The sequence below is a fragment of the Sylvia atricapilla genome, chromosome 15 (assembly GCF_009819655.1).
Source record: "Sylvia atricapilla isolate bSylAtr1 chromosome 15, bSylAtr1.pri, whole genome shotgun sequence".
In the NCBI taxonomy this organism is placed as follows: Eukaryota; Metazoa; Chordata; class Aves; order Passeriformes; family Sylviidae; genus Sylvia; species Sylvia atricapilla.
The window spans coordinates 8,878,935-8,904,186 of record NC_089154.1 but is presented as its reverse complement, the minus strand read 5'-3'; the positions used below and the strand labels follow the sequence as shown (position 1 = coordinate 8,904,186).

Here is a 25,252-nt window from a genome sequence, read left to right as displayed (position 1 = left end):
AAGCACAGCACCAGGGTCCTTGTGTGCTGAGCTCTGTCCTCTCCTGTGGCCATCCACAATCCACAGAGGCTGCAGCACTGGTCTGGTCAAGGTCTTGCTCTCCAGCTTACCCCTTGTCAGTCTGCTTCCTGCAGGCTGTGGCCAGCAGGCAGAGCTCGGGAAGTCCTTGGAATTCCAGCCCAGCCCAGCAGGTCTGTGCTGAGCTGTTTCCCTTCTTATCCCATGGTATGTGCAAGGATAATGATGTGATGTGGCACTTGAGGGGTGCTCTGTCCGCTGGTGTTGGTCTCACTCCCTCGTTAGCTCTCCTGAGTCTCCCACCTTTCCAGTGTGTGAGCGGCTCAGCCAGTGCCTTAGAGGTGCTGTGGGCCTGGAATTCCCTGTGTAGCTGCTTAGACCCTTGGGCTACAAGGATCAGGGTGATCCTTTTGAACCTGAAGGTTCCTGAATCATTCCCTTACGTACCCATTACTGGTCCCTGAGTGGTGTCCCTTGCCCATTCTGTGCATCCTCCCTCTGCTGCTCTGGTTCCATTAGAGCACCAGGTGTTCACCACAGGGCAGCTTTTCCTCACTGCCTGGAATTGTCAGTGATGGGGAGTGCTGGAAGTGCTCTTGGTGAGTTCACCCTCACCTACCCCGGGAGTATCACACTGCATCTGATGGTGTGGCTGTGGGGATGGTGAGCAAGGTGAAGGGGCAGAATGGGGTCTCCTGCTCTGCTCCTAAAGAGGCACACTGATCACATAGTGCCAGCTGAATCCTTATTTTTGTCCTCCCTCCCCAACTTAAAGTAGAGGGAGTAAGAGTGTGCTGGATAGCCAGACACTTACAGACTAGGGTTCTTGTCACCTCCATCTGCTAAAAGCCCATCCCAAAGGAGACAGCACTTTCCTAAAGCAGGAATTTCATTAAAACAGGTTGTTTTGAGAGCAGAGAGTGTGAAGGAGGAAGGGGAAGTATCTCAGAGGAGGGAGGTTTGCCGAGGCAACTACTCAAACGTCATGGCTTCTGGGGGTGGGATGGGCATGTTTGGCATAATCAGAGGAATTTGTACTTCAGAATCTCCAGGAGATGTAGCTGCTAATGATGTCCTGGCTATGCAGGGTAATTAACATCTGTTTCTGTATTTGAACATTCAGGCAGCGTGCCCCGCCAGACATCGCCGCGTTCCCATCCGGCCCCTCGGGAGATCCTGCCCTGTTGCTAATTGTCGAGAGCTGTCCAGAGTCCTCCTCCATCCGATCCTGCTGTGCTTCATCCTGCTGTGCTCCCGAGGTGTGGCATCCCCTGCTCTGATGACAGCCTGCACCAGGATGCTGAGCAGCGGCCGCTGGCAGGGAGCGAGGCCAGTGGTGGAACTGTAAAGTCACAGCCAAAGATTCTGAGAGCACAATAATCTGAGCTGACCCAAAAGCTGTCTCCAGGGGAGACCAAGCTCCAGCTGGATGTCGTGGGAAGCACAGAGCCCTCTGCGAGCTGGAGTTCAAGGGGATGCTGACTGAGGGACCAAAAATGTGAGGTTGGTTGTCTCTGCTGGTGCCATGCTGATGAGCCTGAAGTCTCAGCAGTCATTTATTCTTACATGCCCTTTTTTCACTCTCTGTCCAGCAGCTTGGGACAGCAGCTGCTCCTTCCAGGCTTGGTGTGCTCCCAGTGCTTGGTGGCGGGACCTTCTAGCATGCTCCTCCAGCCAGGCCACTCAGCAGGTGCCAGCAGCAGCTGCTCGGGACCAGGGACACCAGGCTGACCCTACACAGACTGGCACTGGACCTGCCAAGCAGGAATTGTGTTGGGTGAGAGGCTTTTCTGACTCAGATGGTGCTGGGCTGGGAGGGGCTGGAAGGAAGGAGACCTTCTCTCCTCTGGTTTGTGAGCACAGTTACCCCGCTTCGTGTCTCTCGTGCCTCTCGTTCTTGTCTTTCTTCCTTGTTTGAGTTCCTTCTTTGAGTGTTTCCATGCTGTCTGTGTGAAGGCTACGTGCCCAAATGGGTGGGGATACCAATGTCATCTGGTTTTCTCATGACGAAGAAGAAACTGTGAGAACGGAAGAGAAATTGTGGGGTCTTCCCAAAGTTGCACCTCACACATGCAGTGGAAACTGCATGACTGTGCCAGGGTGTGTTTGAGGTCTGCCAGGGCAATAAGTGAAGAAACTCTGCATAGCTTTGCATGCAGTAACCACAGAGCTGTGGCAGTTCCCAGTGCACTGGGACAGAGAGGTGACTGTGTTGTGCCTTATGTGGCTGGGATGTGTGGAGGTGTTAGCCTTGGGCTGTGGAGGCAGGACAAGGTGCTGGGAAGCCAGGCTGAACTTGAGCCATCAGGATACATTTGCAGCATGTGATAGTATTGTCCTTGGATTCAAATGATCCAGGTTGACATGGCCTCATCCAGTTTTGGGCTTTGGATTCATCAGATGGACACCGTGCTTGCTGTGTGTTGGTCCTTCTGGTCTGGCTGGATGTTTATGGACTAGCTGAAGTCTTTATGTGTTGTTGATGTCCAGCCACAGCGTAAGGTCTGCAGGAGCCTCTCACAACTTTCACTGACTGGGCCATGAGCACTCTGGTGTTTGGGTGGTGACTGTCACCAGGCAGGTGTTGGTCAGATCTCTGCCATGGCTTGTTCTCATGGGTGAGAGGGATGAGGTGGCTCTTGGATCCGTTTTGATGCAGCCTTGGGATGCCTTCAAAAGCTACTGCCCTTGTTCCTGTTGCCTGACCTTGCCATGTCTTAGCAAGCAGAGTCTGCTGGAGGGGAGCCTGGGGGTTTGCAGCACCACACAAGGCTCAGGCAGCTGGATGTGTCTGGCAAGGCACGTAGGAGTGGCTCCAGTAACATGATCTCCTCTCCATCTGCCTTTTTGGTTCAGGATGCAGCCGGCAGCCCTTGGTTAAAGCTCAGCTTCCCCCTGTGTTGGAGGTACCTCCCATGGCTGACTGGCTTTGCTCCACCATTACTCAAACCATCTGCATTGTGTTTCAGCCTTCTCAGAGTACAACCTTTTCCTCATATGACCATTGTGTTTCTACAAGTGACTGTTCCCAGAAAATACTGCTTAAGGTGTTTATAATGAAACACATCCTACAATTCCAGCTGTACTGGTGTAGCTGAAGAGGAGCCACTTGTGCTGGAGACTGAGCCAGTAAAACCACTCTGGTGAGGAGAGGGAGGGTTGTGGTGGTGTCAGGCACTGTTTTGTTTGTATCACTTCCTTGTACCAGGTGTTTTCCACACCTATAATCTAACAGAAGCAATGGCGTGGCTGCCACAGGAGTGTGCAGAAGGATTGATGTGTTTTCAGGTGTCATCTGGAGGTGGCGAGGGGTCAGCAGTAATGCAGTGCTTTGGCATTAAATGGTTGTGCTGAGCTGTGCTTTTCTGAGCCACAGCAGTGGCTGCCCCATCTCTGGAAGTGTTCAAGGCTAGGTTGGATGGAACTTGGAGCAGCCTGGGCTGGTGGAACGTGGCAGGGGTGGTTAAGAGATGGGCTTTAAGGTTTCCTCCAACCCAAACCGTTGTGTCATTCCATGATTCTGGATGAAGAACTTCCTCTCTGCCCCAGAGTCTGTCCCACCTCCTTGTTCTGTCCCTGTGTTCACTGTTTCCTGTGCTCCTGGGGAAGGCAGGAGCCTCTTGTGCAGCTCTCAAAAATTCTTGTGCTTTTGTCTCTTGGTTGTTTGTGATGGAAATGCCAAATGGCACCGTTGTCTGACAGGCTTCTGCCACCTCTGTGCTTGCCTGAGGCACAGCCAGAGATGTGTTGGCTTAAATCTAGGCCAGTTGGTTGGAAATTGGGACATGGTGCCTGATGAAAGCCAGGGAAGGCCAAATTGCATTAAAATGGCAGAAGGAGATAGCCAGGTCCTTCTCCCTGTGTGGCTTGGGCAGGGCACTGCAGTGAGAACTGGAGCTATCTCTAGGAAGGGATGCAACTGGATGTGTCTTGGGCAAATTATATATTTACTGTCTGTCTAATCTATGTTAGAATTAAAGGTGTGACTGGAATGTCTGGGGACAGTGTGCTTGGGGGACATCTCCACCTTCTGCCTCTCAGACTTTGCTGTCCAATTCTGTGCCCTGAGTTTTCACCAGCTGTGAGACTGTTTCTTGCTGCAACTCTTTTCCCCTCCCTTCTGCAGTGGCCAGCCCTTCATCTGCTTATCTGTCAGCTTAGCATGATCTGAAGATACAATCCCTGCTGTCCTTTTGGGAATGACCTTGTGTTTGTGCTGTGTCTGGGCCTCTACGAATTTGGGTTGCTGAGTGATGGGGAGGAAGGAACTTCATGGGTCATCAAGTCCAGTTCCGTGCTGCTGAAGACAGGCAGTCATCTCGTGCAGGTCATGAACTTATCCAGGAACTAATTGTTGGAACTCACGCTGTGCTTTTTTCCCCAGTGCTTCTGGAGCAGCTGGTCTAGAGATCTGCTCTTGGAAAGGTTAGAAACACTCCTCACACTTCAGTGTCCACTTTTCCTGGGTTGGTTTGTTGTGCCTGTGTCATTGCAGGGTGTCAGCTTGCAGATGAGATGATGACTTGCACTTTTTTTTCCTTCACTAGTTCTCTGTAACCTTTATGTCTTGCAGCAGTTGTGGCTCTGGATGGAGAGTTGTCCTGAGAAATGTGCTGAAAGCTGTTTTGTTTTCCCATTTGGGCAGCTTGGGTTGGCTGGGCCCATTTGTTTTCTTATTGTGCTTTTGAGTGTTTCAAGTGCAGGTGGAGCTGTGAGCTGCACAGTTTGTGAATGCTAGCGAGCACAGAAGAGCACTTTTTGTGCTGCTGTCATTTCTGTCTTTTTTAATGTTTGTCCTTGCTACTTGTGCCATCTTGCCCCTTCAGGAGGGAGAGATGTCAGAAACATCTGAATCAAGGTGAACCTGATAAAGCAGTGTATTGAAGAACCAGTGCCTGGCTCTTACTCGTGGCTCTTATTCATGTTTATCTCTAGCTGTGAATGTGCAATAACAACAGTTCTGTTCAGCACAGGCTGGCACAGCCTCAGACAGGAAGATCTGCTGTTTACCAAGCAACACTCTGCTATAAGTGAGAAAGAGGGGAAAAAAAATGGTTTATTGCTGCTGGGTAGCTCAGAGTGTAGTTAAACCTTTCTGAAAAAAGAGGAAACTAAGAGCACATGTGTTACTCAAGATGCATTTTTCCTGGCAAGGGTCCCATGTGTGTGCTCTTCTTGCAAAGCATCTCTGCGTCTGCTCCTTCCCATTAAATCCATAGCATATTGGGAGCAGGCAGGCAAGAGCTTCCTGTTTTTATAATGCAACTGGTCTCAGCAGGCAGTCTGTCGAGGTGATTTTTCAGCCTGACATCTTTTGTAGCTGGGGCAGCCTGTGAGCTGAGTAGGATGACAGAACTCTGCTACAAGGATTATAAACACGGGGAGGAAAAGATCTGGAAATAAGATCTGCTGGTAAAAGCTTCCCGGGATTGGATGCTGTGGCTTGTGTTGTTTTGTTCTTCCCCTGTGAGCCTCTCTGTGGCATTTGCTCTCTGCTGGAGCTCAAGGGCCCTGCCAGCCCACCCACACCGCGGTGACACTCCGGAGTCACCCACAATTGGCCGGGAATTGCGGGACACACGCGGCTCGTTGCACTTCACTGGAGCAGTGTTAATTGACTTAATAGAGCACTGGGGTCGTAGGGATTTTGTTGTGTGGGTTTTCTTAAACGTGTGTGCACTCAGACCCTTCTGCAGCAGTGCCCTTGTTGCCATTTTCATGCTTGTTCAGAAACTGCTTTGCAGTTGTCAGTGAAGATAAGGTTTGAAGTTAACCCTTATTTTGAAAAAACCTTCCTGCTTCTCCTCTTTTTCTCTCTCCAGCTTGTGATTAAGATGCTGATTGCCCTTTCAGATCTGTGTAATCCCCTCTCTCAAAGTGACTGGGATAGATTTCCAGTAGTTCCCTGGATTATCTGTCGCTGGTTTGCGGTGTCCAGTGCAAGGGAGAAGAGGAAACTTTGTTCAGACTTTGAGGGTAGTTGCTCTGTGGCTGAGCTGGGTCTGCAATACATCTGCTCCTATTAATCTTTCACTTCAGGCTTTGGACACCTTTTCTTCTGCCTGCATACTTATGAGGAGTCAGTGCTGGGCATTAAATGCAGCTTAGCCCAACTCAGCTGCTGTGTATGAGTTTCTTCTGGGCTAAAGTTGGGCCAGAACCAGTTTCAAGGCAGCTGAAAGAAGGTAAAGACCCTCAAGCTTGCCTTTGCATGTTGGTGTCTGTGGCCAGAGACATGTGCTGCTGTTCCAGATTTAGTAGCATAGAGGGTGAGATCCCGTTCTGCACCGGTCTAGGAGTCCAAGTTCAATTATCTTGTTACCTCATTAATAGCCCATCTGGAAATCTGCTTCCAGACAGTTCACTTCAGCTAGTGGTATCTCTGCAAGTGGTGTACTGGTCCTGTTTCTCACCAAGACCTGGAAAACAGCTCACTTAAAGCTTCCTGTCCCCTCAGTTTCCTGCAAGGCTGGAGTATCTGATTCTCTTTCCTCAGCCCTCTGCCCCAGAACAAACATTTGGGTGGATGAGTTTCACCCTTCTCTCCCTTTTCTATGCCCTCCCACCTGCAGTGCTTACACACTGCCTGTCATCCTTGTGCCTTGCACACCGAAGACTCCTTGACCCTGGCAGGTAAGGCAGAGCTTTCTGAGTCACAGAACACCAGGCAGCTCTGTGGTGGATGGAGCATGCGGTCTGGAAAAGCCTCAGCTGAATGTGCCACCTATTGTCCCATCCCTCGGGTTATACTCCTGCCTCCGTCTGTCCTTGGAGGTTCCTTTCCACCTCTCCCTTCTAGAAGCTTTGCAAGGAATTGGAACTTGCTGCCACCTTCATTTCCTGCCAAGACTGCAGCACTTGGGCTGGCTTGGCAGGTGAGGGGAGGGAGAAAGAGCAGCAAAACTTTGTCTTGTCCCCAGCTGTGTGCATGACACCTGCTCAGCACAGAGTGTTCCAGCTCGCTTGCTCCTGCTGCACTTGAGCCCTGGAGCTCTCCTTGGGCTGGCATTTGCAGCTTGGATTTCAGTGCTGGGTCTGCCTGAGGTGGGTGTCTTGTTGCTTGTCTGCTCTTCCCCTGCTGCCTTGTGGAAAAAGAGAGGATTTTTCCCTTCCTCTCCTGGGGTTACTTCTTTCCTCAGGGTCATCCTGCTGAATTCCAGCCATGCTCTTCTTTCCTGCTGGTGCCTGGTTTTGCACGTCCTCAGGTCCTGCCATCTGCCTGGAGCTGGGGGCTGGCTAGATCACACAAATCCTTGGCTAGCAGACACCATCAGACACTCCCCTCTGCATTCTTAGCTATCCCAACCTGCTCTGGGACTTTATAACCTTCTTAGGCTGCCACATCTCATGCTATGCATCTTCCCAGCCTTGCACACCATTCCCTGGTTACCCTGGTCTACCTGAGCATGTGCCTCCTTCAGGGGAGATCTGCTGTGCATGGAGGCAGGATTGGTGAGGGGCTAAGGGCTGACCATTCCTTCAGGATGTCTGAAGTGGTCTTCTCCATCTCAATGGCCCCACACAGCCCCAGCTCCTCCAGCTGCCCCTGAGCTCCTTGGTTTATGAGGGTGTGAGTCACATCCCACAATCCCCAGAGAGGAGGCTGCTCCTCCAGGGTTGTGTGTTGGCACTGGACAGTGAGGGCTCTTCAGGAGCTCTGGTTTCTCCCTGCCAGCAGCAGCTTGCATGGGACTAAAGGCAGAGAGCTCCTCCCTTTTTGCTGGTGATGGTGGTACCAGCTGCCAGCACATCTGGCTCCAAAGGGAATAGTCATGGCCCCCAGGCTGCCAGAGCTCCAGGAGTGTTTGGATAATGCACTCAGGCACAGGGTGAGATTGTTGAGGAGTCCTGGTGCAGGGCCAGAAGCTGGACTTATGATCCTAATGGGTCCCTTCCAACTCAAGACATTCTATGGATCTTAGCCCCCAGGCAGAGGAGCTCACACAGCAGAGGGAGGAGAGGGGCTGGTACTTCAGCTTCAATCTTGGAAGAAAGTCTCTTGCACCTTCCTCGGGGCACAGCTTTGAGGGATGTATTTCCCTCGGGTACGTGGTGATCCTTCTCCTGGGCCAGCTGCTGTACCTCACCTCAGACCAGAGCTGTCTGGAATTCAGTATGATGGTATTTTCATTCCTGCATCTTCCCTGGAGCAAGGGGGTGGCTCAGAATTGACTTGATTTATAGGCTGGGGGCGTGGAGGAATTAATGAAGTGGCAAAGTCTTGTCCCTGAGTTTCCAAGGCTGAGAACCAAGAGAGGCTGGAAAATTCAAGCAGGAGCAAAGCTGGCTCATGCCACATTGATCAGTAAATTACTAGGAAAAGGTGTGTGGGGGTATCTCATTACAAAGAGGGGCTGCCTCACTTAGGAGCAGCTGGGATGAGTCTCCCTCACTGATTTCCTCAGTTGCTGCAGCAGCTCCAGGGACCTCTGTCTCTTCTTCCCGCTGTGTGCCAAAGGGAAGAGCTTGGGGCTGGTGCTAGGGAAGGCTGATCTGCAACTTTCTTGACACGTTGAAACACACATGGGTTAGTTCCCTTTTTTTTTTTTTTTTTTTTTTTTTTTTTTTTTTTTTTTTTTTTTTTTTTTAATCACTTCAGAGCCAAAAACTACTTTGAAACTGGAGGGAAGGAGAGGAGGCAGGGTACATCCCCACCCTTCCTGCCTGCTCTGCTGTCACACGAGAGCTGGGGCCCAAAGGGTCAGCACTGCTCACTGGTGTGGAGGAATAAGGTTATGTGGAAGCATCCAGGCCGCTGCTTTGCTGTCCTGGCAGCAGGAGGAGCTCCATGGGACAGCTTTGCTGTCCTGCACTTGTCGTACATGCCTGCTGCCCAGGGTCTGCTGGGGAATTTGAGCAAGGGTCTGTGTGATGTACCTCAGATCAGGGTGAGTGGCTTGGGGGTGGCAAGATCAAACCTGGTTTTATTTTGGAAGCGATATTTTGGGAGCAGTTACACAGCATCAGTTCAAACCTGGTAATTATTGCAGCTGCGAGGGGCAGAAAACCAAAATCCAAACTCAGCATCTTGCTAAGGTGCTTAACTGTTAATTTCCATGTGTGAGATCCACCCTTCTCAAGACACTTCAATCTGTTCACATTGTTGCTTCCTCTCCAGATTAGATAGGTGGAAGCAGTGCTTTGTTAATTAGAGGGAAAAGCCTGCTCCCTCCTGCCAAGACAGAGGAACTCTTGGCAGTTTGCTCCCTTTTAGTGACTGAAGCCTCCCCTGTTCAGCCACCTGCCTGCAGGTCATCTCCTGGGGCATTTCCCTGCCCAGTGGCAGAAATTCCTCAAAAATAAGGCTGAGTGCTTCCAGAGAGGCTTTCTTCTTTAATTGGCCCCTTCCCTTGCTGGGGTGCAGTTTCCATTCTCATCTTGACTTCTTGAAGGCTCCTCATTTGCTTAGTGCTGGCCAAAGGAGTTTTGGGGCTCAGCATGGTAAGCACATACGTGCTTTGCATTGGACTGCAATGCTGCTGCCACTCCTGTTCTTAAACTGGTTTGCCCTCTCCCCACCTTTGGCCAATGCTCCTCCTTCAATATCATTGGCTGCTCTCACCTGGCATGAGGGTGACCCTGAGGAGAAGGATTTACTGCTTTGCCTGGAGAAATCCGATTTCACGCAGCACTCACCGCCAAGCAGCCCAGTTAGACCAGACAGTCTCGGAGATCACTCCGACTTAGCTAGGTTATCCTCCACCTATTTATAGCTCCCTTCCTCTCCCAACTCCACCCACCATGGGGTGTTACTGCAGGTTTTAAAGCAGGGCTTCCAGCCTTTCCCCACCCTGTGGAGTGGAGCTGCCTGTTCTGGCTCCCTGGAGCTGCTGGAGGAGACGGGCAGGAGAGCAGCACCGTGTTGGGAGCCGGCAGCGATGTGGGCAGCAGCCGTGTCTGTCTCCTCTTGGAATGAGCTAAAACTGGTGTTTCCATGGGCAGCAGGAGGAAGCAAAGGGTTCTGCTTTACTAGCCTGAGGAAGTGGTCTTGAATCAGGCTGTGGAATTGCTTTATGTGGCAGTTTAACCCAACTCAAGGGGGAAAAAAGCTACAGATGCCTGGGCATCCTTCCTCTCTTTGGCTCAGCCTGCAGTGAGGGGCTGTTCTCCCCATCTTGCCTTTATTTGTCTACTTTATCATGATAGAACCCGAGTTTTGAGGTAAGAGACAGTTTGTTCTTCTAGTAGGTGTCAAAGTTGAATCCCCTGTGCCTTTGCTGCTGGAGAACGTAGGGCCCTTGGGATGGGGCAGAAGAGCCAGGGACACCACAGGTGTGGGGTGACTGATGTCTCCAGATAGCCTGAGCTGATGATACTTGGAAGTTCTCTTCCCCTCACATCGTGTGGCTTTCATTTAGCCAGAAAATCTGATTTGTTACAAATTATCTGCTTGAGTAGCAGGAAATGAGAGGGGAAGCGCCAGGAATCCACTTTGGTTGGGTATGCAGAAATCAGTGAGACCTTGCTGTTGGGTAGTGGGGATGTACAGCAGGGAGGCAGCCCAATTAAAACAAGGAGGAGGTGGGTAAAGCTGTGTTCTTGGGATTTTTTCAGATTTATTTGGTTCATCCAGGCTACAGAGACTGTGACAGAGCAGTTAACATTCTCCAATTAATGAACCTAATGCAGGCACATTCTGGTATTGAGCTCATAGCAAAATTACACCTGCTCCTTGAGCTGCCGCTTTTGAGAGTCTATTATCTATCAAGGCCTTTCTTGATCCCTTAGATCAATCTTGGGATTGAAAAGCTGTATTTTAGGACTCCTCATCTCAGCCTTTTTACGGCAAAAGTAGTTTCTTTGCAAAGGTCTTTCTGTGGTTCATTCATCTCCTTAAATCCTGGTGTGTAATTGAATAAGCTCAGCTGTGCTAATTTTTCCATCTTCCTGGTTTCTTCTTTTTTGCTCAGTTAAATGTTACCTTGATCCATTGCTCCTGACATGCATCCAGATTGTCCTGCCTTTTCACTTGAAGGACAGACGTGTGTGTGTTTAAACTTCTTTTAATACAGAGGACATGAAATGTTTCTGGAGTTTAATTGTGAGGATGCTTGAAGAATACATTCCAAAAAGTAGGAAAGAGAGAGAGAAAAGGAGGAGCAAAGCTCCAGACCTGCTTTTGTGGGTAGGGGCATGCCCAGGATCAGCTAAAACTTGCCTTGAGCTGAAAGTAAATATCCCCAGTCTGTCCAGTTCCAGTTCTACTGGGGTGTTAGTGGGAAACAGGAAGAGAGGGATATTTTATTTTATACATAAGCACACAAGCCATCCAGTCCTTGTAGCTGAGTAACTAAAACTGGTGTGCCAGTCAGAGCTCAGACTAACCTGGTGTGTGTGGTCCCCAAGGGCTGCTGGTTTGGGCTCCAGGTGGGCCTAACTTGTCTCATTTTCTGCTTCTTTCCCATGTGTGAAGGGCTTTGTGCTGGGCTCCGCCGTGCTTCTCTCCATCAGTGGGTGCTTCCCTGTGCCTGGGAACTCCTGGTGCTTAACGTGGGGGGAGCCTCTTCTAGAGCCCCCACACTCCCCATCTCCAGCAGCAAAAGCTGTATTTAGTGACACAGCCCTTCCCATCCCACTGAGCTCTGGGATGGAGACCCTGATCACAGCATGCATTGATAGGCTTTAAGACTGAAGGGTTGTTGCTGAAATCATACCTTATCTTTCTCTCTTTTTCTTTCCTTTTTTTTCCCCCTTTCTCTGTGTTTGTTTGTTGTTGTTGTTGTTTTTTTTTTTTCCCCCAACTCTGATCAGAACCGACCTTCCTTTCTCCAGCGTGCTGGGATCTTTGCAGCAGCCCATGCCGCAGCGCCTCGCCCGTTCCACCCGAGCTGCCCATGCCACTGGCTCGGACCTAACCTAGGCTCAATCTCGGCGTGGCCTGGGCAGGGGGGAACCATGGGGAGCTCTGCCTCATCGCTGGCCGCAGAGACGGAGTCGGACCATGGCTTCAGTAGCTCGCCCTACCCGGGGCACCCGGCCGTGGGCTGGTATAGGAGCAGCCCCGGTGGCCCCGTGTGGGAAAGTGCCCTTATAACGCGGCAGCACCAGCACTTACAGCACCGGCTGCGAAGGTAAGGAGGAGGGGAAGGAGCCTGCTCACCTGCTCACCCGCTCACTGCTTGCCTCTCAGCTTCAGTCCGGGCGCTGCCTTTGGGACACGAGTTGCTTTGCATCCTACCGAGTGTTGGGCCTCTTTGTTCAGAGGCTCAGTTCGGTTCCTTGGGAAGCCAGAGCCAAATTCCCGCCTGTTTGAGTGATGCCAAACCCTGGCTTTGCACAGGGTAACTGATGTCTCCTGCAGAATGGACTGCAGGACTCATCCCAGCTCTTCCTCACTCACCTAAATTGTCAAGGTGGCTGCCTGGGAATGGGATCTCAGTTCCTTGTATGCCATGTTCTCGTGGCTCCTTTTCTTTCTGGCCTCCCAACCACACTGTAGTGTCACAGATGGAGGATTGTGACTCCAGCTTGGGTGGCGATAAGTTGCAAGAGTTTCTGAACTCAGAAGAGCCAGAGAAGCTGTTTTCATGCAAAAGCAGTGAAGCGCTTTTGAATAACTGATCCACAGGAATGAAACACACCAAAACAGAATTACTCTTAAAAACAGATTGGTGTTTCTAGCCCTCGATTCCTATCCCACCTCCATGAAATCAGCATGTGTCTCTGAGCTGTTGCCTCTGCCCCTTCCGCATCAGCCACTTGCAGTGAGGAGTTTATCTTGTTTTTGAGGGGCTGGTGTCCTGCATTCAGTCTCTGACAGGTTGAGAGATTTATCAAAAAGCATCCAAAACCCCTCTGCCCAGAGGCTTGGCTACAGAGGCTGCCGTGTTTTGTGCTGATAACGTTTGAGCCTTTGCCTAATGCCTGCTTTGTCTGGACTCCAGCCTGGATGGCTGTCCATACCTGCTTGAATCTGTTTGGAGCTGCTGCTCATTTAGGAATAGCTGCTTGCTCTGAGTATCCCTGAGCTATCCTGGCTTTCCTCTGGAGGTGTTTGCTGCGATGTAGGTGCAGTATCTGTGGTGCAGTCCTTGTTTTCCTGCTGCTGCAAGGCCTGGGATGTGCTCCCCAGGCTCTGGTGCATGACTCTAGAGCCTCCCAGCAATGTCAGGCTTTGCTCCTTTCTGGCCCTGTCTTGGGTCTTCTTGTTGAGCTGGGAACAGTGTGAAACCAATAAGTTGTTGTCTTTATTTGAGTACCTTTAGAAAAGATATTTCGTGCAGTTCCCAAATTCTGTTGCTGTGTGTCCCTGTCCTGTGTGGCTGGTCCCCAGCTCTGGTCGGTGATGTGGGCTGTGTGAATTTGTTCCCTCTGGTTTAGAGGAATCCTGCAAACAGAGCTGGGTCCTTCCTGCAGGATTATCCCTTCTGAACTGCTGGTTTTCCCTCTGTTGCCTTGAGGAGTATGGAAGGTGTCTCAGCTCACAGATGAACTCCCTGATATGGCTGTGCACAGCCAGAATTGAAATTTAGGAACTTCCAGTGTACGCCTGGCCCTGGGCACTAAAAAAGGAAGTGTCTCTGCAGCCTTATGTGAGGCAGCTGAGGCTGCTCATGACTTCAAGTCTGTAATTCGAGGAACTAAGTGGAATCTTGACACGTGGAAATAAATTTCCTGAAGAACCAGCCTCGGTGGTGGAGCGGATGTTGGGGCAAGAACAGGAACTGCTGGTCTTGGCGCAGATAACGCCAGTGTCCTGTGGGGACAAGAGTGGCTTTTGTGATAATTCCTTATTTCCCCTGCTAGAGGGAGAGCAGAACTCATCCCTACTCAGTGTTGCACAGTTCCTGGAGACAGGAAAATCACCGGCCGTGATTCACTGAGCAGCAAGTTGAGTTGCGTGGGAAGAACTCGCTCCAGGCAGTGATTATGGAAGTGGGTTCAAAAGACCTGAGATTAGCCAGGCTGCCAGGCATCAAAAGGGCTGCTGCTCCCAGAGAACAACAGGGCTAAGGAGCAGCAGATGATTGGTTTCCAGAGAGGAACAGATAAATATATTCTTTTAAAAAATAAAGTAAGTCAATAGGACAAGTCAGGGTAGGTATCCTGCCTGTGCATGTCCTCGTCCCCGGAGTCATGTAGTTCAGGAAGGAAGTGGAGTACTGGGGAGTCAATTTGAGGCCAGGCAGGAGTTCTGGGATAGACTTTGCTTTTCCTGCTGATTTTCTGTCCCTGCCTGCAGCCACCTTCAAAGCTGATAATGCTTTGGCTACTGTGGAGCAGCATCGAGCCAAGCTGCTCTGGGCTGTCTCAGGGATGAGCACAAGCCTTCCTTGGCAGAAAAACAGGGACACAAATACTTAGCAAGTGACTTTGGTCTGTACTTGATGGGGGAAGTGGGGGAGTCATCCCTCATGGTGGGATGGGAATAAGGGGAGAAATCAATGCTGTTTGGCTTTCAAAATTTTAGAACCTGACTGGAGCCTTCAGTGTCTCCTGTTGCCTGGGTGAGGCTCATGGTGTGGAATTCTCCTGTTTGCTGGAGACAGAGAGACAAGAGGGAGTAGAAAAAAGGCTTTAATGGTAGAAACAGCAGACTTGTGATAACCAGATTTGAGTCCCTGGTCTTTTCTGGACACGGCTGGACAGTCTCTTTCTGTGTGTCAGCATTTAAATAGCCTGTATCTTTCCCAGTGTGCCAGGAGGACATAGCTACTGAAAGACTGGAAGTACCAGGTTTTAGGGGCATGTTGGAGGGATCTGATTGCAGAAACCTCTGCTTGGGGCAAAGATGTTGGGTTTAAATTCAGCCCTGGTAGCTGTGAGCAGCCAGACAAATTCTGGCTCAGCTGCAAGTTCCCTTTGGGCTCCATCTTGCTCGTGATCTTGGAGGTGCTTGGCCTGGACTCTTGTTGGGTTGGAAAGTTCAGCTGAGCCTCAGGATCCATCATGGCCAAGCGTCCTGATGTGCCAAACCCCTCCTGGAGCTGGGAGCAGGAAGGGCCAGTGCCAAAGGCTTGGTGCTGGCAGCAGGACATGGCTCCACTGCTGTGGCTGCTACCGTGGAATGGTTTGGGAGCTGTGGGGTTGTAGAGGTTTCTCCTGCTGCTGCTGGAAGGGGTGGTGACACCTCTCCAGGGTGTATCCTTCCACTTTGTAAGGGGTTCGGAGGGAATTTGGGCTCTGAACTGTTTCCTGATGAGATTTAAGGGAGTGTTCCTGTTCACCTATTCCACACTCCCAGGGTGTACTCCTGTTGAGTACTGAGAACTTCTGGATTTCACTCTTAGAAGAAGCTTTTGGGGAAAGGGTTGCAAGGTCTGTGCAGCTGACCCAAGTGTCTCTGCTCACTACTCGCTTTGGCTGAAGCTCTCTGAATTCCTTCCTCTTCCAGAGGATAATCGTGTTCTAGGCTTTCCTGCAGCATTTTGCTAAGGACTTTTATTTTTCTATAAAAGCCTTTGCAGAATGAAATACCTGTGGGTCTCAATGACTGTGGAGGGAGGGACACACTCTTCTATTATTATTTTATTTTATTATTATGATATGCTAAAAATACATAAATCTTGCTGGTTTTAGAGGGAAATGAGGGGACCTGCTTTTGTTGTTGGCAGGAAGGCCCTTGCTGTGCCACTCCCTGCTCCCCAGAGGCACCACTTACTTGGTGAAAACCTCCAGGCAAGCCTGAGTGTCCTGGGGGCTTGTGACCCCTTGTCTTAAATACATGAACAGCAGCAAGTCAGAACTACTGGGCAGCATCACAGAGGCCTTTTCTGCAGGCTCTGCTGAGTTGTTTTGAGGCTGGCAGAGATTTTAATAACTGAACTCTGGCATATGGAAGTGTGGCAGGGAGCTGTGTGGAGCAGGAATGTGGCTCTGTGCAGCTCCTTCCCCCCCTTCTGTGGCACTTCAGCTCTGAGTGCAGCACAAGCAGAAGGACACCAGGACTGTGTTTAGTTGGAGAAAGGAAGCCTCAGGTAGGACCTTCTGGCTCTTCACAACTCCCTGACAGGAGGGTGCAGCTGGGTGAGTGTCAGGCTCTGCTCCCAGGAAACACAGACAAGAGGAAACAGCTTCAAGCTGTGCCAGGGGAGGTTCATGTTGGGTGCTGGGGCACAAATCCTTCACAGGAAAGGTGGCCAGGCATTGGAACAGGGTGCCCAGGGCAGTGGTGGAGTCACCATCCCTGGAAATGTTCAGAAAGCATGTGGATGTGGCACCTGGGAACATGAATCACTGGTGATCTTGGCAGTGCTGGGAGAACAGTTGGACTTGATGTACTTAGAGGGGTTTTCCCAACTAAATGATTCTGTGTTTCTTGTTGGGGAAACCAGGGCCCAGAGAAGTGAGATTCTTGGGGGAAAAAAAAAACCTCCTGGTAAAGCATCAGGTGACTGCAGAGAATCACCTGGCGATGGCCTGCTTCTGTTTTCTGTCATCAGATCTCAGGTCTGGCAGCCTCAGCAGTACAGGTACCCCAGCAGGCCTGGGGTGGGGCAAGCACAGATCCCTGGGTTTTATTAGCAACTTCCATGGATTTGGTTGTGCTCATTTGCACCTTTCAAGAATCACTGACTGGTTGAAGTTGGAAGGAATCTCTGGGGTCCAGCTGGTCCATCTCCCTTCCTAAGCCTCCATGCAAAGAACAGATGTGGCAGTGGTGTGGCTGTGGAACAGATGAGGATCACCAACACGTGCTCTGACTGTGTATCCAAGAGGAGGGATGAGGCGGGAAAAAGGAGCCACTCATCCAAACCACAAGGGCACTACCATCAGCTCTCATATTCAGGACGTGCCTGCTCGTCACATGGGAGTGAAGCCTGTGTTCCCCAGGTGCTGCTGTGGAGTTCAGCTGGGATTTGATGGAGTAAAGACGCTGCAGGTCGTTGTGGATACTTGTTTGATGGGAATGTTTGGCTTGTAACTGTTTGCTCACCAGTTCTCACCGGAGCCCACAGTATCTGGAGCAGTGTCTAGCTCAAGGAATTGTTGCAGTGCCAAGGAGTTGGCAGCATGGAATGCTGTTTCATCTGCCTGAGGCTCCCAGCCCTGCCCATCCGCTCTCCACGCTGCTTCAGCGGTCACAAAGCCTATTAGTTGTTTAAATTAGGGCTATTTATAGCTCTAGAGCCATGGATAACTTGGAGGGTGGTGCAGAGCAGTGGAGACCAGAGTTCTCAATAGATCACCAAACAAACCCTCCCTTTGCTCCCTGTGTGCCCTCCAACCTTCCTCATTTCCATGTCCCACAAGAGCCATCCTGCCTCAAAGGAGGTCAAATCCAGGGCAGAGGCAGCTGGAGCATGTCCTCATCTTATGCAATTGGCCAAATCTGAGCAGAAATGCCTGACCCTCTTGCCTGGATGTTGCTGTCACAGCATGGAGAGTACAGCAGAGCTGTCCCTTTGACAGTGCCAGCAAAGAAGGGAAAAACCAGCTTTGGGGATGCTCCTGTCTGCAGGAGCTGAGCACTTCTGCTCCAGGAGCATGGGTTCAGGTCCTTCTCCAAGTGTAGGTGTTGGGGAGTTTTGCTTTGGATGCTGCATTGCATGAAGGAGTTTAGCATCCAGCTCCGGCTGTGCATAGATCCAGTCTTCATCTCTTTTGGGAAGAGGTCCTGCAGATGCAGTTTTGCTGAGAAGGAAGCTGGTCTCTTGTAAGTGATGCTGTGGGAAGGGGGAGGAATTGGTAGCTTCTGAATTTTTTGGCTTTTTTTGATTTTTTAAGAATGGGGAGCAGTCAGAGGAGCCAGAGCAGGGATTTATTTTTTTTTTCCCTGGAGTAACCCTTCTGTACTGATTCTTTGGCTGCATAGGGAGGAACAGGTTCTGATGTCTCATGGCAAATCACTGTCCCCCCTGAGAAGTGTCACACATGTGGCCTGGAGTTGTGAAATAGTCTCAGTCCTCTGGGAGAAGCTGGTGGATGATGTGATGGCAGTGGGAAGCTCAGGAACCTGGCTGAGCTGCTGCAAGGAAGGAGGAAATGGAGGAAAGTGTGTGTTTGGAGGGTTATTTCTTTCCTTGGGAACAGGATGAAAACTGCAAACACATCCCCCTAACAGTGTGCAGCATCTGTCCTGGAGGGAGATGGGCCTGCAGTGATCTCAGGTTGTGGGCTTATGAGAGGAGGGGTGGAGGCAGGAATATCCTCCTGCTCTCTGGGTGGGCAGGGAGCTCCCTTCCCTCTCTGCACCCAGCATTTCCTGGGATCACTCCAGAGCCCTTTGCTTCCCTCTCACATTGCCAGGTACTGGTTGCTGTGAAAGGCACATGCTGGATTTCTCCAACCAGTAACTTAATCCAGTTTGACACTGGTGGCTCTGGGCTGGAGTCTGACTAACATGAGTCAGAAACAGTGAGGGGGGTTGCTCAGAGCTGCACCCACCTCCCTGCAGCCTCTGGCCCCGTGTCCCTGAAAGGCTGCCTTGATCCCAGAGTGGCCGGAGCCTGGTGCTGTGCATGGAGGGGAGGCTGTGCTGAATGAACCCTCTGCAGGCCTTTGTTCTCTGGGATGAAACAACCCTCAGCACGAGGCTGCTGCCAACAGAAGGGCACAGAGAGGAAAGGAGAGCCCTGCTTGGGTGCTGTTTGCACTTGCCAAGCTCTGCTGCATTTCTCTATCCCTGCCTGGGGACCCACAACCCAGCCAGGTGCCTGTGCCTTTTCAGCCACTCTCTTCAAACAAACTGCCCTGGGCTTTTCTTTGACTTGGGTGCCTTCCCGTGCTTCTCACCCTGCCAGCATTCCTGCTCTGCCTGGCAAAGCACCAGGATCTCAGCCAGCAGCCCTTGCCAGCCAGTGCAGCTCACAGCACCCCCAGGCATCACTGAGTCCGTGCAAGGGGCAGGTGCTCCAGGTCACCGTGAGGAGCTGTGAAGAGCTGATCCGAAGAGAAGGAAGCTGCTCCTGCATTACAGATGGCATTTCTGAGGCTGCAGCAGGACATCCAAAGCAGAAGGAAGCTGGAAGTGGAGTGTGAAGGCAGCCCGGAGCCCTTCTGGATGGCGGCGGGACCGGCAGCAGGAGAGCTGGGGCTGTGTGGGGCGTGAGCAGAGTTTGGGCTGCAGGTGCTTGGAGGCTGCCAAGTCAGCAGCTTGCAGAGAGCTGAAGGGGCCTTGTCTGCCCTTGCCCAGAGCTGTGCAGAGCTCAGCTGGGTCTGCAGACACTCGGGTTCCAGCCCTGCTGCTCCCAGTGCTCCCTGTGCATCACACATTGAGGCTTGTGGTTACACCGAGCTGGGCTCTGGCATTTGGGGCGTGGCAGGTTGGCTACAGCAAAAGGGGATTTTGGGAGGCTGGATCTTACCAGCTTTTGGTGGGAGAGGACAGTGTCTACACTCCTTGGCCTTCAGCAGTATTCCCCAGCTGTGGAGCGGGGAGAAGGCAGACACAAGCAAGTTCTTTTTTCTTCTTTAAAATCTGCATTTAATCTCCCTGCCTTGGAAAAGTGAAGCTATAGGTAGGTAGGTGGATAGATGTGTGTGTGTATATATACCTGTATTTTCTTCCTCTGCTTCCTTGGGACACGAAGGAGGGGACACCTTTCATTCAGAGCCCTGGTGTTGGCTGGCACATGCCCCATGCAGCACTGGGACATTCCATCAGACCTGTGCCACCAGCTCTACCTTCTCTGCCCAGGAGCTGAGGCTTCTCCTGCTGCCTTACCCATAGCTGCTGTGTCTGTCTGTGGAGAGGGACGAACATGGAAACACTTGGTACTTCTGGAATGTGGAAAGACTTCTGCTCTGCAGGATCTTTAGGCTGCAGCCCATGGCACAGAATGGAGTGATCAGTGACATTGCTGCTGTCTTGCCCAGCATCGCCCCTGTGGCACGTGCAGTGACTGGCGCTGAGCACTTTACACAAACCCTAGCAAATCTCCAGCAAAGCTTCACCCAGTGACCTGTTTCCCCTGGGTTAAGTTTTCCTACAGTAAATGTGTCTTCTGGGCACACTGGTGTGGGAACTGCAGCCCTGGGTTGCTCAGGGACTTCTGTTGGTGGCAGTGTGGTGGGGAGGGCACAGCAGCTGACAGCACCCTCTGTCTGGTGCAGCATTTTAGTCTCCACGGCACGTGTGCTCCTTCCTCCCCTGTCCTGTGCAGGTCAGCAGTGATGTCCTTCAGGGTGTCCTTGAGGAGTATGTGTGCTGGGCTTGCCCAGGGCTATCTATGAGCATGTGTGTGACTTGATGAGGTTCAGAAGCTTTAAACAACAACAGGAGCTGCTCTCCTTGGTAGAAAACTCAGTATTGTGCTGCAGGGAAGGGACACTGTGCTGTTGGAGCAGCCCTAACCTGGGCTTTCTGTCCTGGCAGGATGCTTCCCTCTGGCACATGGACTCGGGAGGGTTAATGGCACGTGCTCCAGCCAGGAGCATCCTCTAGGCTCCAGCTGTCAAAACACTAAGTTTAAGTGTGTGTCATCATTACAAGGCAATAAACAGTGCTACAGCCTGAATCACGCAGCCTGGAGGCCTCCAGGGTGCAGTATAACTTGTAGGGGCTTCCCTGGTAATTCCAGCCTGTCTGCCTGCTCCTGGAGTCAACCACATGTGTTGCTGGCTCAGCTAAGGTGACAATAGCTCTAGAGCTTGGGGTAGGAGCAGGTTGGGATGCTGGGTGATCATGTGGCTCAGTCTGCCCCAGCAGAGCCTTGTTCTGCTCTATTCCTGGCTCTTCCATATAACCCACCAAATCCTCCTCTCTGTCTCCCAGAGGCTGGAGAAACCAAACAAAGCACCCATTTTGAAAGGGCACGGTGATGCTGAACTGAATCTGAGGCCAAGTGTGGGTTCCTGTGTTGAACCTGTGTTTGTTGGGGCATTGGGACTGTGATGGGCTTCTGGTGTGCTGCAGAGCTCCTGTATCCTGCTGGAGCCTGGTGTTTGCTGGTGGCACCCTGGAGGGTGATCTGTGACTGGATAGCTGCTGATGGGGCAGGAGGTGCCTGGAAGGGGCTTGTGCTGAGGGAACCCCTGTCACTGCCTACGCAGGATGCTCTGCCAGAGGATACAGGCCAGGGTCCACTCTGCACACCCAGAGCTATTTCACCTGCACATGGGCTCTGAATGTTGGCTGAGGACTGTCCTAAAAGCTGCCAGTGCCAGGAAATAAAAATGCCAAGTAGGCTGTGCATGATGAAGCATTCCCAGCCAAACCACAGGAAGGTCAGTGTGTTTTATCCCATTGAGCCTCTAGGGAACTGTGGCTAATTGTCCCCTCTAAAGTTCAGGCACATGAGAAAGAGGAATGACCTTTATAGGTCAGGAGCACACACGCAAACAGATCCATTGCTGTTGGTGGGACTCAGTCAGTGCACAGGATCCCATCCTCACCCATCTCCCTTGCAAGAAGGAGCTGCACTCAGTTGCTGGCTGAGTTGCTGGCTCAGGGAGTTACTTCAGTGGCAGGGCTTGAGAGCTGAACTGAAACCCCCAGCCCTAGAGCGGTTTCTGGAGTGAGGAATGAGCCTGGCTCTTTCTGCAGGGGTGCCCAGGGGCTGATATGCCAAAGTCTCCTTGGCTGTACTTCTGAAATTCCTCCCTGGTTCTGGCAGTTCAGAGCAGAGGGCTGGCTCAGGGCATGGGGAGTTTCCCTGATGTCAAAGGAAGGCTGTTCTGTTGAAGTTCACTACAGAGGCTTGCTTTTGATTTTTTGAAGGTTGTGTGTCACCCAGTTGTGCAGAGTAGAGCCAGGATTCCCTGGGAGCTGCAGGGCACTCTGACCTTTCCTTGGCTTCTCAGGGGAGGGGGCAATGGGGGCCTCAGTGGGGGAAGTCCATGGCTCTTTGCACAGCCAGGGATATCAATCCATAGTTTGACAGCCTTTTCCCTCCAGATCTAGTGTGCAGAGCTGGCAAGTTCCTGGAGGTGCAGGGGATATTTTAGCTCACCTCTGACCTCAGCAGGTAGAAACGGTGTTTAACTAGTGTCAGAACAGGAAGGCAGTGGGTGATGTTTGGGATGGAGGTGTCCCTTCTCCTGTCCTTGGTGGCTGCAGTGTGGAAGTCATGTGAGCAGCCACCAGCCTTCAGATGCCCTGTCCCTTTTGTGCCAGTCTCTGCCAGCTGTATTTATTGAGCCTGACAGATCAGGTGCTGTGGAGATGGATGGATTTCTATTAGCTGTACCCTGCATGTGCCCCGCTGTGAAGTGAGCCCAGGCATTGGCACTGCAGGGTCTGAAGGCTGGAACACAGCAGCTGGAAAAGCAGAGTGATTGGTTCAATGGAGATGTGAGAGATGGAGCAAACAGCTTTGGTGTTGCTCCTGATCCATTTCCCCTCCCCTCTCTTTCATTCTCTCTTTCTCTTCCCCCACCACTCTTCCAATTCTATTTTAACAGCACTACAAATTGCAGCATAAATCTTTAGCTGAGCAGCAATTTGGCTTGGCAGCCACCAGTAAATCTCCTCTTGCAGCCTCCCCATGTGAGGGAAGTCACAGTGGGAGTAAGGGGTTGTGAGTGGGTCCTGAATTTACAGTCCCATTGGGTTTTCCTGGCTCTTTGCAGCTATGGGCCCATAGCTATGGTCTCACAACTCTCTAGTCCTGGGAAACAGGAATATTCTTCTCCCATCCCAGCCTTCAGTTCAAACATCAGGTGTGTTGGTGTGAAATGGCCTGAAACATGGAATAGGAGGAGTACCAGCTATTTCCAAATGCTGTTGTTCAGGTGTGTGATCCTAAAGTTGTTCCCTGTTCTTGAAGACAGTGCAAGGTGGTCTTCATCTGATGGACTTGTCCCTCCAAACTACCCTGCACACACTGGTGCTTTTGTTACCTGTTGCAGACTGTGTGTATCCTCTGTGCGTTGTGGTGGGAGGAGTGATGGAAAATAGCTTGGAGTGGTGTGTGAAAGGCAAAACTTGGGCCATTTAGTCCATGTAAGGGATCTGTTTGCACAATCTCACACTGGGAGCTGTTGGTCTCAGTTTTCCAGCTGCCAGTTCTGTGTCCTTGGATATGTTCTGCCTGTGTTTGTAGCCCCCTTCCATCTCACTTGAGCTTTTCCCCGGTGATGCTAGGCAGGATCCTAGCATCATTGTTCCCTGTGAAGATGGTGAGCCCTTGGCACAGGGTGCCCAGAGAAGCTGTGGCTGCCCCATCCCTGGAAGTGTCCAAGACCAAGTTGGATGAGGCTTGGAGCAACCTGGGCTAGTAGAAGGTGCCCCATGGAATGAGATGGACTTTGAGGTCCCTTCCAACCCATTCTGTGGTTCTGTGAATACGAAACCAGGATAAAGTACAGACCATGCCTTTGTCTTGGCTTCTTCTTGGCTGGATGTGAAGTTCCAAAGGCATTTTCCATGCTGGATTCTTCAAACACTGGGCAAGTGTTGAAAGACACAAGGAGAACTCTGCCTGTTGTCAATACCACTTGCTTTTTGTGTGATGTACTGGTGAGAAAACTGAGGTGCAAAGGGAAAAGGCACTTGCTGCAGAGGTGTGTTAGAAAACAGAGAGATTCTGGGGCTTTGGAGTAGGGTTGTTTTGGTTTTTTTGGTTTTTTTTTGTAGAGAAGCACAAGTCCCTGCAGTGCTGGCTCCAGATGGCCACCTAACCCCTCTGTGTTTGCTGGGGAGCACAGGCTCTTTGAGGCAGACCACAGACCCTCACTTAAAAAGCAATTCCTTAATTGGCTTAAAGACACAGAAACGAAAACAACAAGTAGAGGCTCCTCTTCATCCAGCCAGCTTTCCTCAGGAGTTGCTTTTGAAGTGACTGTTCAAACATACATCAGGTGTGGGGAGCTAAATGGATGGAAGCAAGTGTCCTTTGGTCCCATGAGTCCACCCTCCTTGCTGAAGCTGTCCCACCTCCTCAGATGAGAGAGAAGCTTAATGAGTTCAGTTTCGTGCTCCTTTCCTTGCCTCCTCCCCTTCCTGCTGAGAGCAGGTAAGGCTGTATTGTGACACAACTGTGGGTATCAGCCCCATCAGTGCTTCCATTCCTTCCCACGCTGAAAGGCCTCTCTTCCTACATCCTGCAGCCTACACCCCTCCTGTGGTACCCTGGCAGCTGAGGTGAGGGACACATCAGCAGATTTGCCTTGGGATCCTTTTCTCTCCCAAGAGAAGCTGGGCTCCTGTGTTGCGGGATCTTTATTCAGCTGTGCTAACCCAACTCATGCACAGAGCTTTTATTAGTGGTACTGGGGTGATGGAAGCCACTAGAAAGGGCACAGCAATCCTGGTATCTCCTGGGCTGGTATAAACCTCCTCACTAGCACTGAAGGACCTGGTGTCATGTAGATGAGCTGGAAACTCATTCACAGCCCTCGGGTGATGTTTGCAGGCAGAGCTGGCTCTGCCCCTCTGGGGCCAGGCACTGACTGCTCAGATGTCCTCAGGATCTCAGGATCAGATTCCCTCCACATACATACACACACCCTTTCATAGCTGTAATAAACCATATGCCCCTGTTACTTAAATAGAATAAATTTAAAAATGGAAAAGCCTCCAGGAGCATCTGGAAGTTCAGCACCTGTGGAAAATCAGCAGCTGAAGGAGCTGTATATGAAGTGAGAGCAGGAAGAAGAGCCCATAAAGGGCTCAGTGGAAAAAGAGGAGTGTTTGGAAGTCTTTCATCTTCCCATTGCAGTGTTCAGATGCGACTCCAGCTGCTTTCTATTCTGGGATGCAGGGAAATGTGTGCCCACATGTGGCTATTGCAGCTTGGAAAGAGCAGCTCTGGATTGACCCAAGGGTTGGGAAATCATTCTGCTGTACAGTAAGAGGAATTCAGAGGATGGTGAAGGTGCATTGCCAGGACTTGAGAGATTCACATTTCATTTCTGAATTTGTCTTTGACTTAGTGGTCTGTCAGTGCTTTGGCTGCTGTCTAATCCCCATGGAAGGAGAATCCAAGGCTCTCCAAAACACCACTGTTTGCTGCGGGCACAAAGGTATGCACAGAGAAGTCTGTCCAGGTGTGGAGCTGTATTCTTTTCAGGTGCTGGTGGTGTTTCTTAGGTTGCAGTGGGAAAATCAGTCCCAGTTTTGTCTGGAACCCCACCAGATACCTTGTGGAAAAAGGGAATGTGGCAGCCAGGGTGTTGCAAGCTAAGGAGGACACAGCCATCTCTCTGTATTCACTGGAGACTAAATGGACACTGGAATTCCTTTGCTTCAGCAGGGGCTTCTCCCTGTTCTCTCCTGGATAATTCAGACAACTGGCATCCCAGATTCTCCTTGTTTCAGGTTCCTTAAAAGTTGAGAATTTTATTTCCTGTCCTCTGAACTGTGAACTCTCCACAGTCAACAAGAAATGCACTTATAAGCTTGAGATGAAGA

General features: G+C 51.1%; 1 protein-coding gene across 4 annotated transcripts in view; it reads left to right on the top strand.

The window, feature by feature from the left end:
* Window positions 1–25,252, top strand: part of CAPN15 (calpain 15) — a 55,630-nt gene that overhangs the window by 4,203 nt on the left and 26,175 nt on the right. The window contains exons 2-4 of one of the 4 annotated variants that reach the window (XM_066330009.1): window positions 1,142–1,521; window positions 1,614–1,795; window positions 11,770–12,089. In XM_066330009.1, the coding sequence (XP_066186106.1) occupies window positions 11,914–12,089 (176 nt within the window). In that variant the 5' untranslated portion in view covers window positions 1,142–1,521; window positions 1,614–1,795; window positions 11,770–11,913. Of the gene's footprint in view, window positions 1–1,141; window positions 1,522–1,610; window positions 1,796–4,407; window positions 4,444–11,769; window positions 12,090–25,252 lie in introns of those variants that run through there. The other 3 variants (XM_066330010.1, XM_066330013.1, XM_066330012.1) reach the window with 3 other exon arrangements.